At 42.3% G+C, this 12682-nt stretch overlaps 1 protein-coding gene across 1 annotated transcript in view; it reads right to left on the bottom strand.

The window, feature by feature from the left end:
• LOC109854679 (longitudinals lacking protein, isoforms H/M/V-like) overlaps positions 1–12682 on the bottom strand; it is a 29355-nt gene that overhangs the window by 2341 nt on the left and 14332 nt on the right. Inside the window, exons 2-3 of the mRNA XM_020428013.1 lie at positions 3987–5091; positions 2677–2769 (exon numbers count right to left, since the gene is read on the bottom strand). Coding sequence (XP_020283602.1) covers positions 2677–2769; positions 3987–5066 — 1173 coding nt within the window. The 5' untranslated portion in view covers positions 5067–5091. The remainder of the gene's footprint in view (positions 1–2676; positions 2770–3986; positions 5092–12682) is intronic.

The raw sequence follows: 12682 nt of genomic DNA, 5'->3' as shown, positions 1-12682 counted from the left end.
TTTTTTTTTTTTTTTTATTGTAATCGCAGCGTATATATGTGCCGCGTTCGCAAATTTTTTTTTTTGTTTTTTTTTTGTTTTTTAATTCGCCGTAGCAAAAGGCATTGCACTCAACCAAAATGAACAAATCGAAATACAGATATTACAAAGTAACAAATGGTATATAATGAATATATGTCAACAATCTGCCAATAGATATATTATATATATAAATATATATATATATATATAATATGTGTGTGTATAAATATATATAAATATATATATCTCTCGCAAAAAATATATATATATATATGTAAATATATATATATATATAGATATATTTATATACCACAGTGTGTACAAACGATATGCGTATATCCATAACGTATGTGTATATATATATGTATATATATTTATGTATATATATATATAAATGTAGTAAAAAACAACCATGGCCAAAAACGAAGGTCAACTTCTTGACAGTGAGCTAGCAAGACAGGCTGGCAGGACTGGGGAGAGGATTTGTCTGGCTTTCCGTAGTCTCTTTTGCTTGTCAATCTTTTTTTTTTTTTTTTTCGTAGTCTCTCTCTCTCTCTCTTGAGAGAGAGTGGTAGACTTTGAGCGCACTTTTTTTTTTTCGGTTCCCTCAAAGCACGTGGAGATGGGGTTTCACGGACGGAGAGAAGGGGGGTCGAGCTTTTACGATCGGGGGGTGAGGGGGGGTGGTATACACGCTTGGCGCGAGCTTGCACGCATAAGCAAAGAGAGAAGAATGCTGCGCAGAAGGAGCAGAAAAAGGGGTTGCATAATGAAACCATACACAGAGGTGTGAAGCTGAGTAGAGTGTGCGAAAGAGCGTGTGTAAGAACGTTCCGTAACTTTTAATTAATTACTTAATCCTTGATATTATCTTGCACGAGATCCTACCATCTTCTTAAAAAAAAGATTTACTTCCGTTTTTTTTTTTTTTTTTTTACTATCGCTCTGAAAAACGAATAATCTTTTGCCGGCTTTCACACCTCTACAACGCTTGGGAGTCGGGAGAGGGGATGAAGTGTGACAGAGACGAAACCGGGAGAACGGGGGTAGGAAAATGGAGCATTCAAACGGGATCAGACAGGGGGAGGGAGGAGGGAAAAGAAAAACACGCGTGAGAGCCGGAAGAGAAGATGAGAGGAAGTGACGTACACGCACACACGCGGGGGAGGAGAGAGCGTGTGTGACGGACAGTGAATTAGTTCGGAAGACAATATATTCGCCACATTAGACGAGCATGCACGATCTCTCACGTTTCCTCACTTGTTTTACGCGTGTCTCAGGGAGATTTCTCCTTCTCCTCCTCTTCCTCCTCTTCCGGACTTGCGTCAAATCGCGTAACGCGCCAACGACGATACGAATTTTTTTTGGAAAAACAATTAATTTCTCACCGCGTTAATTTCATTTCGCGAGAAAAAGACTCTGGAGGATAAAAAAAAAATTATTCTCCCCCGTTTTTTTTTTTTTATATATCGCGTACAAACACTCGATAGAGCGAAGGCAACTTTCGAACTTTTACGGTGAAGTTTTATAACCACCGTTCAACGGAGCGCATTTCTTTTTTTTTTTTTTTTTTTAACACTCTATTGAAACATTTTTAAGTAAGTAAAAAAGTTTACACGTGGAATGTCGAAATAAAAAAAAAAAAAAACGCTCTGATGCGAAACGTTTGCGTAACTAGAGCTTTTCATTGACATTTCCGGAAACCGAGTCGAAACGTCAGAAGAGCCCGCTCAACGAAGGAGGTTTATCCTCCCCGTTCAGGGAGGAAGGGTTCGGGCGGGTGAAATTTATTAGGATCCAAACGCCAACGGAAACGCGGACACAATCCTCGCTTGTGAGATTACCGATCCGCGTAATGTCGCGCGGACAGCAATTTCTCGCTGATGACGCGACAATTCTATCAAATTAGCAGGGAGAGAGCAGCAAACAGCAAAGCACTTGGGCGAGACATGCAAGAGACCCACATGCAAAATGAATACGACGCACACACACACACACACGCCCACACACCCGCGCACACACACTTACACACACACACGCACACACACTTACACACATAAAATACACGCGTGCGTGCGCGTACGTACAACAGGAGTCGCGCCCTTGTCGGTTTTTTTTTCTTTTTTTTTTTTTAACGAAAGCTTTTCGCGATGATGACCCGAACACGCTTCCAAAAAAGTCGCGTTTCCACAGAGCACGAATCGTCGTCGTGATATTGTTATAAATAAACGGCGATATAAATATACGATATACACAATGCGTCGCAATGCGTAAAATTGCAACCCTCGCAGGGACTTTGGCGCAAAGTAAGTAAGTAAGTACGTGAAAAAAAAAAATAAATCGTCGCCGCGTCTCGTCCGCAATCCCCGCCGACCGGCGAACGAGAGCGAGACGCGACAACCGACACGTTCATATGATATATTTATATATATATCAATAGTAATGTAATATATATATATATGTAATAGAAATGCAGAGCAAAGAGAGGATACGAGAAGTAAAAAGTAGTCAATAATAAATTGGAAATATATATAGATGTACATATATGTATGTATATATATGTATATATATGTATATATATATATATACATATATGTATAGAAAATGTATATGTACGGCTCAATCGGAAAAGAGAAGGGCCGCCGCGCGACTCACCGGATCTGGCGGGAGTCTGTAGTCCGTGGATATCTCGCTGCTCGCGCTTCGCTCCTCGGTCGACCTTTCCCAGTCCATCTCTTTTTTCAGGGACTGCAAACACAAAAGGGTGTGTATCGAGTTTATATCCCGTGTAATAAAAAATATATAGATAGTTACATCGCGCGCGATTTATATCGAGATAGAAAAGAACCGAATGTCGGGAGCGCCGACGGGACGCGCAATATCGAAAATTACATCGTCTCGGTTTTCCTTCTTGCATATTAATCGCCACGCCGGTTGTTGTTGTCGATGCTCTGTTTCAGATCCGATCGCGGATTGAAATTGATCGAGCGAGTTCGGCGCGGGATCGCGCTCGTTTAATAACGAGCGTGTTTGTCGGTTCGATAGAAAATTGCAATCTCCCGCGTTCAAAGAAAAAATCTTGTGGTCGCGATTAAAGATCTGTCGAATTATCTCCGGCAGTGACATTGCGTGTCAATTGTAACACATAGATACCGTCAATTCGAACGATAAAACTTTTGATTGAACTTGAGGAGGCAAATGATGCGATTCGCGATTTTTGACTTTGAAGATGTGAGTTTTTTTTTTTTCGTTTTTGATCTCTCGATATTGAAAGTTCGGCGACGATTCTTTGTTGTTCATTCCTAATTCAGGCAAAGCTAACTTCGTGACGAACGCAACGAACTTGACGCAAATTGCATGTACGACAAATGTCCCAGTGAACATGTAACCAAAGATCATTTATTACAAACGTAATTATTCGATACGTATAAATATTAATTGGAATAATTTTCTACGTCTTAAGTATTTTTCGAGATTTTCTACACTTTTCAATTTTAGTCCCTACCTTGTAAATTACTTAAAGTTTCCTTAAAAAATGTCGTTGAGACATTAAGTAAACACAAGTTCATTAAAGAAATTCGAATACTTATTACGGAAATAATTATCAGATACGTAAATATTAGTTTTCTAACAATTGTCAATGTTTTTTTTTGAGATTATTAAATTTCAATCCCTAACTTCTCGTGTATAAGTATTTTATAAATTGTTTTTTAAACAAATGTCATTGGGACATTAAAGAAATTTATTATTTATTATTAAAGAAATTTATATAGAAATAATCAAACATGTAAATATTAATTGTCGATGTTTAAATATTTTTTGAAATACGTTTCCAAAGTCCCTGACTTTGCGATTAACAAATGTTCTGGTTATTAGAACTGGTTTTACATGTCGAAGTTCTAACGTTGCCTGAATCAGGATATGATTTCTCTGTTGAGATTAAATCTTATATAGTCGCTACTTACTAGCGGAACTTGCTGGACCGGGGGTAAACCCGACGGGCCGGCGAGGGGCTCGGTACTATGCGGGGACGGAAGCCGGCTCTGCGGCAGATTCAACGGCAGCACACCACTACCACCACCACCACCACCACCACCGGGCGCACCGCCGCCGGTGTTGTTGCTGAGGCTCATGTCGGATGGTCCGCTGTGTACCGAGATCGGGCTGAGGGAACCGGCCCGCGTCTCCTCGATGCTCGCCGCGTCCTCGGAGTCCCTCCTGGGCCGGTCGAGGGCGAGCGGTCCCAGACACGGACTGCCGGGTCCAGCGGGCGACGGCGGACATTCCGTCATGTCCACCGCTTCCGCGGACTCGCTGGGGGTATTCTGAGCGACACTACTCGATTGTTGTTGCTGTTGCTGCTGCTGCTGTTGTTGTTGTTGTTGTTGTTGTTGTTGTTGCTGCTGCTGCTGCTGCTGCTGCTGCTCACATTCCTTAGCACCGCTCGACATCCCGGGGACGACATTTGACTCTCGTTCCCTGTCTTTGCTGCTCGCTTCTTTTATGCAATCTCGATCTCGTTCTCGTTCTCGTTCCCGATCTCTTTCTCGATGATGCTCCCGCGACGTGTCGGAGCCACTTGTGTGCTGCTGCTGTTGTTGTTGTTGTTGCTGCTGCTGCTGTTGTTGCTGCTGCTGTTGTTGTTGCTGCTGCTGCTCTTCCCTAGATGCTACCGCCGCGTTGATATTCGTCATATCCGCTAGACCCTTAACTTTGAGGCTCTCCGCTGTCTTGAGGAGGGCCGATAGCTGGCAGTACTCGACGTTTACCTCGCCTTTGTACATGAAGTCGACGAGGGTACGTAGCTCGGCGAAACGTACGTCCTTTAGGATGACGATGGGGTGGCGGTTCGGGTGGTCGAGGAACAGGGCCTGGAAGTAGCTGGAGCACGCGGAGAGGACTACCTTGTGTGCGCGTATCGACGGTCCCTCCGTGCACGCCAGTGTCACGTCCACCAGCGACTCCGACTCCAGCAGTTGACTGAACACACCCAGCAAGTTGCTCTGATGATTGTTCCACCTCAGGCAGTAATGCTCACTTCCCATGTCTGAACTGCACCCCGCAACCCTGCTATATAAAGAAAGACCTGCACTCTCCGCGTCGGTTCTCTCTCTCTCTCTCTCTCTCTTTCTCTCTCACTGACTGACGACGTTTACCGAGAGAGAGTGTCGCGTCACGTGGCCCAGGCGATCCGATTTCTTCGGCTACTACCGAAGTAGACAGACTACTGTGCGAATGCCGCACGTGTCTCATTATTTGAAGAGACGCGCGAAACAACTTCGCGATTGTCACGATCGCGCGGACATAATGCGGTAGATTGAACAATAACAACGCTTATTGACGATAAGTGCACATGCGCGATAATATACATCTGTTCGTGATAATATATCATATATATAATATATGATAATATATCACCGCGATCTCGGGGTATAATTAAGTTGCGCGGTACGAAATTTGAGACACACCGTTCTCGAGATAAGGAGAAGGATTACAAGAGTGTTTATTTTCTTATCACTCTCCACAAACTGCACAACTCCGTTATTTATTTTTTAATCACGATAAAACACTCGGGCGCGCGTCAACATCTTTTACCGTTTGAAATGAAGAATTTTTTTTTTTTTTTTTTATTTTCTGCACGTTCCAAAAGCGAGACCGGACGAGCAATCGCGCATTTGTTAAAGAAACAATTGCAACAAATTTATTAAAAATATGTGAAACCGGGAACTCTGACGTGTTTAAACCAAAATACCGAACGTTGTTGCGTTAAATATTTTTGCATCTTGTATAATTCTTCCGTTTCTCGAATACGTACGTCCGCAGGTCAATCGGGATCTTATCCGCGTTATCGGAAAACACCATTTCGTTCTCTCGGTGGGAGGAGCGCGACGAGAGAGCGCAACGTGAATGACGAGCGCGCGATTCCCCGACACGTAATAATCGCGATGTATTATTCAAGAGTTGCGCTTTAGTTTGCGCGGCGTCGTTTGTATATATATCGACGCGCGAGCGCGCGTACATAACGCCGCGCGTTATAATAAACCACCAACGCACTTCTGCCAATGCATGTTTACCCCGCTTGACACTTAATGCCGGCCGCATCCGAGCGTATCCGACGAGCCAGATCCGCCGACTGATATATCAGCCGAGTGCGACGCGAGATATACGCTTATCTTTCTTTCCTCTTTTATTATTCCTTATCCCGGGCGTTCGATTATTTATTGCCACCGCTGCTGCCTGGCAATGCGTGAATTGCCGTGCACGCACGTGTCACGAAACACGCGCGCGCGAAACACGCACACACATAATTACGCCGAAGCGTTTATTCTCGCGTAAAACGTGCATTCGCGTGATATCCGCGATATATGCGTGCAGGCGCGGTGTACCCCGCCGCACACACACACACACACACACACACACATACACACGATACTCGCGTGATTCGCTCGGTGTGCCCTCTTCCCCTTACCACCCCCGTTCCCCCCTCGATATTACGGCGACGCGTGACCCCGAGGTTTTCGCCGTGCGCACGATACGTCCGAAAACTCGGGGTTTAATTATTCTTCCCTCCCCTCTTTTCATTCCCCAATGAGAGTAAAATATTTTACTACGGATTAATCTTGCGAGAGAGACGGCTATTATGCAAAGTTCGTTGCACTCGACTCTGCGAGTTCCGACGCAAGGTGAGCGTCCCAATGACCGGACAAGTGCCGCGAAGGAGATGTGATTGTAACGAAAATATATATTATTTGTTTAAATTAGAAATCGATTTTTCGAACCAGCGAATAAATTTAAAAACACTGAGAAATTGTTGTTGTGTGTTTGACAAAAAAAAAGTCTAATTGTTGTTTATTCAATAAAATTGTAAACCCGGTCACCGGGACGTTTAGACCTCACAGACCTTTCTCTCTCTTCGAGATTCGATTCGGACGAACGACGTTTCTCTCTCGGATTCGGTTGTTTGTTACGAGGATGTGGGCAGAAAATCGACACAACTGACACGAAGATCAAGAGACTCTTCCTCTTTGCGCCTCTCCTTTGTGACGTCGCTCGACCGAGACTGCGGGCGCGATATCTCCGCGCGAGAGCGCGAGGAGGAGGAGGTTACGAAATCGCGAGTAAAATCGCGTCGTGGGAAATAATCAGTTTTCCATCGCTTTAAAACGAAGGTCCGGCGAGCATTCAGGCTTCGGATAAATTGCACCTGTCAATGCGCCGGGTATACGGTTATAGGAATTACCCGTGCTAGCAGCTCGCTCCGCGGCTAAATATAGCGCCGGCACGGTCGTTACGCATTGATTTCATCGTTTTAACGGCTATAACGTCGCTTGTTACCGGAACCTGCGAAACTTTTTTTGTTTTTTGTTCTTTTTTTTTTTGTTTTTTTCGCCGGAAACGGCGCCAGATCCGCACGGCGATAAAAACTGTACTTGCCAACTCGCGTCAACTCAAGTTTTTTTTTTTTTTTCATTGACGACGGTAACGATGGTCTCGCGTACCGCTCCGGAATATCGATCGATATGTTTACGAGTCTAATGCTCTCAAATATCGCACACGACCTCCCTCGGGAGATAAGATTTATTTACGTTAAGCCTGAAATAACATTATCATTCTGCACGTTTACGGAAGCCGAATGACGACGAGGAGAGAGAGCGCTTTGAGCGCGCCGGTTTTTAAAGACCCGTCGTCAATTTTTCAACGGATTCTAAAATAAAATGTGTCGCCGTAAAAAAAATCCAAATTAATCCTACCTACGTTATGTCAAGAGCAAACACGCGACCGTAAACGAAATTGTTAACAACTAGAAAAAAAAGCGTCGATTATTGAAAAGGTGCTAACTAGAAGGTTGGTTGTCCTTCGTCGTGTGTTGTCTGTGTGTAAAAATACGCGAAACATCACGCAACGTGTAAAGAAATAAATAAACAAAATAAAAATTATACAGGTCGATATTTTGTTCAGATCGATTTTATATCTGGGATCGTCTTGAGATTCGTCTCGAGTTGTTTCATCGTTTACGAAACATGTGAAGAACGAGTTAAAAAAAAGTTAAGACAATGTTGAATATCGGCCGTGATGTAAATATACAATATTGCACAACAATTCATACAACGCGTAAGTAGTTACGTAAAGATACCGCGCGATGTTATATAAATGATGTGTAAAAATTATTATTAAACTCTCCGCGACTATAATTTAAAATTTCATATTTGTAATAAAGTTTTCGGTGCGTTGCAAGTTTGTGAAAAAAAAAAACAAAAAAAAAAACAAAATTCATAAAGAGAACAACGTTAAATAACTTTCTCGGCTTAAGCCTGCAGTTATCACGTTCCTGCAATAATCGCACGTCACGCAGTTGCGTCCGATATAGTTGTTGTACGAGCACGTAAATGTCGAGTACGAAGCACGTTGCATCGCGCGATCGTGACAGGGGGGAGAATATTGCCGTATTAAACATAAAAAAACAACAACAAACGAATTCCCGTGTCACTCACGCTTGTAGGCAGTTTATCATACACACACACGCGCGCACACGCGCGCGCGAATGCAGAAATCGTCGATTTAATCTGACGAAGGTCCGGCGACGCGAAACGTCGCTGCGGCTCGCCGCTCTTTTTCCGCGCAATAAACACACCGCGTAGAAATCTAGCGGATTCTCTCTCTCTTTCTCTTTCTCTCACCGCCGCGCTTTGCAAACTTTACTTACAAGTACCGGTTTCAGCGAAATCGCTTAATAGCAAAAGTTAAGAGCCCAAAGTGGATGTACATATCTATGAACGCCCGCGCGGAACGCCCGAACGACGAAGCCGCGCTACGATCTTAAACACAAAATCGTCTCGACTGTGTTTGCGTTCTCGTTCACAAACTACCATTCCTTTAGAATTTCTATTCACCGTCGTCTACGTTTTCTACCCGTTTTATACGCGTATAAAAATTTATTTATACACGTTGCGTATTAATTTTACAATTACATATTTCGTAGATTTTAGTGTTTGTATATGTTTTATGTGCAAAATTTCACGCGTGTGTAAAATATAATAGTATATCTCTGTAGTATGGGAAAAATGTTTTTAATATATTATGATCTAGTATATAATTTGATATTGTTTATTATTTATTCACATAGTAGTTCATATAAAATTCGATATGCACGATCTACACGTACAGTATCTATATAATAATATATGAGAAGAAAACGATATATATTTTTACTGTGTGTATATTATTTTCTATAGACACTACACATGGGCAGCGCATATTATCGAATTTTACATGCCTGCAACACCTGACAGTTCTCCTGCGGTCTCAAAAGAAGATACGGCAGAGCACCCCCCCGCCCCTAGTGATTCAATTCTCACCTGTTTTTTTTCCTCCTCAGTCTTTGACACAAGCTGACACACCGCGTACCGCGCATACAAATGCCGGACCAGTGACGGTAACATAATCTTTGCACGGAACGAAAGAAGAACGGCAAAAGTCTATCTACGGTGGTAAGGGCAGGCACGAGAGAGGAAGTGTGATTGTAATTTCGCCGGAACCAGTGTTCTTTCAATCAAGGAATCGAGTTGAGACAAGGTGCAGGATCGCAAAATTTTCGCGCAAATGCCATATCGATGCGAATAAACAATATTTTCCTTTCAGATCGCGCAAAAATCTCGCATATCGCGATGTGGTGACGGCAACTGTTCTCGTCATCGACGACAATATCAGCATCTAAGAGGACCATCAAGATCTGTGTAACCATTTGTATTCTTTTTCTCTTTCTTTAATAAAGTTATTATTATTATTATTATTAACTTCTTTTAAAAAGATCGACGCGCATTTTTCTACTTCTTGCGAATTGGCAAACTTATCTCGCAAACTGGTACTTGCAATGCTCGTGCTAGTTGTTTTTTAAAAATAAACATTTCAGAAAATAGAAAACAAAGTATTTGTACATGTTGTAGTATTTTTTCCTCGACGATCGAGCTGATGAAAATTATTTTTAGCGTCGGAAAGAAGCAACAAGCGTCGCGCGCGGAGATACGCACGGGGGGGGGGATGTCTCTCTCAGAGACCGGTCGTGTTTTCTTTTATCTACGATTTCCTTGTCGTAAAAAACTTTCACACTGATAACCACCACGCGATCGATATGTACATTCGTGTACGTACACACACCAAACGCGAACTTTGAACGTTTCCTAACTTTTCCCCGGTCTTTTCGCGCGCGCGCTTATTTTCCGGGTTCGCAACACGAGACGGCGCGCGATTATTTTCCTCCCGCCGCGTGTGCGTTTAATCTTCCCGCAAAATTTTTTCTTTTTTTCCCCGCGGCGACGTTAACGGCGCGAACGCCCTGTTATTGTTACGTAAGTCGATACGGCCCACTCCGGTTTGTTGGTTACCGTTATTTATGTCATTTCAGAGGTTTTCTTTGGGTCAATCCGTTTACGGGGAATGATATGCACACGCGCGATTTACAATGCGCGAGAGTTTCGCATTGTAAATGCTCGTTCGTTGAGTCACATTTTCCGTGTGTATACGATAAAATACTTCACGTCCCGTGAAAATTCGCGCGAATCGTCGTCTTTGGAAAAACAAAAAAAACAAAAAAAAAACACCGAGAGTCCTCCGCAGAAAAAAAATTACATCGCAGCGCAAACTTCGAAGTCACTGAGAAAAGTTGTTTTAAATTAAAAAAAAAATTTTTATTTGTTTTTTAAACTTGTGTTTTTGGTGGAAGGACATGTTTAATTAAACAAAAAGGCATTTAATTTTAAATGAACACGCACATTAAAGCGAGTCCATTTCCTATGCGTTTAAATGCCGCTTTCGTAAAATATGTGTACCGTCAATTATTGATCAAAGTATATTGTTGTTTTTTTTTTTTGGTTTTTAACTGCATTCTGGTGAATGTTCTATAAACTTATAAACTTTAAATTATAAAAATAGTCGGTTAAAAATTGCACACTCTTGTGCGAGCGAGTGATAAATATTTAAATTGAGAAAATAGACGTTTTGAATAACAAGAATAGAGGTGACGTTTTTAAATACTCACCGGCCGAGTAAACAGTTTTCTTAAATGAAACAATAATTTGTTTCGTTATCGCGCGAGATAATGTTTTTTTCTTCTCTTTTTCCTCGGTATGTGTGTATGTGTGTGTGTGTGTGTAAAATTAAATTTTTATGCACAACGCGAGGAACAAAGAGGAACAAAAAGATGGTCATCGATGTGTCTCCGCTTTTTCAGAAATAGAAATTGAATATGTACGAATATAGTACGCGCACATCGTGACCTTGCTTATTTATTTATGGAACGATTACGCCTCTAATTATGAAAGCAGGTTTAAAAAGCTGCTAATTTATTTTTGCGTCGCGATTATTAGCAATTAACTCGCGTGAATTTCAAACCAGAGAAGAAGAATAATTGCCCCTTCCCCTTCCTCCCCCCGTTTGTTGTTGTTGTTGTTGTTGTTGCGGTGTTTTATCTCGACATCGCGCGATCCGCAAAATATGTAAATACATCCTTTCGCTTTTGTCTAACATCCCGTGGTGTTCGCTCCGCAAGTTTCTTTTTTATATTAAAAAAAAACAAAAAAAAAACAAAACATTTTATAACTTGCAACTGTGGAGCGACCACAGTTCGTCGGCGGATAATTTGGTTTTAACTTTTCTTTCTTTGCGATTAAATCGTTTCGACGCGCCAAAACAACAACACCTTATTTCCACACGTATAAGATTACACTTACGTGTTACACTTAACATTTGTAATTTCTAATTACAATGTATAAAGTCTGTGTCTGTGTCACACACTCTTTCTTCTTTATCTCATTTTGTCAGTTGCGATTGCGTCAGTCGCGTTTTCAAGCTTCAAGTTTAAACTAAAATTTACCAGACGTTTGCGACAAGCGTACGTTTGCGATCTTGACGCGAAAGAGCAGAGATATTCGCGATCACACAAAAGCAAAGTCGATCGAGAGAATCGCGGAGTCCGCCGTTTCGCTGCATAAATCGCTCGTAAATTGGGGAATTACGGCGTTCCACTTGCATGCGCGATCCACGCGGTAAAATTAGCCGGTGCTACCGACAAGCGGCGCGGCAAAAATTCGCGTTCGCGCGCGCGCGTGTGTGCGCGCGAACACGCATTGGTCACGTCCGTGTGTGCGCGCGTACGTAAGTGTGTACCTTGTCGCTATCCGCGATTGCGCACGTCGCACGCACGAGCCGTCCGTTCGCGGCGCGTGTTAATTGATACGTATTCGCGAACATTGTGTGCGAGTAACGTTAGTCAGGAGATATAAATCGGAGCTCGGTTTTTATCCCTCCCGCTTCCTGAGGTTGGGACGAACAAACAAGTGCCGCGAATTTTCTTCTATTGTTCTCGAGAACACGTTTCGGAAAAAATTTTCGCGCGACAACGTGATGTCGTTTATGTCGATTACGTCAATACGATACGTGTCCGGTAATAAACACAATTCGACGCACGTGCGGTGTCTCTTCGTCGTTTAAACAAAACAAAACATAACAAAAAAAAAAAAAAAAAAAAAAAGAAGTAACATAATCTTCTCTATATCTTTGTGTAAACAGTAAATGTTTCTTTATATTTTTTTTTTTTTGCAACCAATTAAGAGATTTCGTCTAGCTGCGCTTTCCAAAGTAGAAAATGACAAAACAATCTTGGGTT

Source organism: Pseudomyrmex gracilis, unplaced genomic scaffold (genome assembly GCF_002006095.1).
Source record: "Pseudomyrmex gracilis isolate BER0280 unplaced genomic scaffold, ASM200609v1 scaffold_71, whole genome shotgun sequence".
In the NCBI taxonomy this organism is placed as follows: Eukaryota; Metazoa; Arthropoda; class Insecta; order Hymenoptera; family Formicidae; genus Pseudomyrmex; species Pseudomyrmex gracilis.
This window is presented reverse-complemented; position numbering and strand designations above follow the sequence as displayed.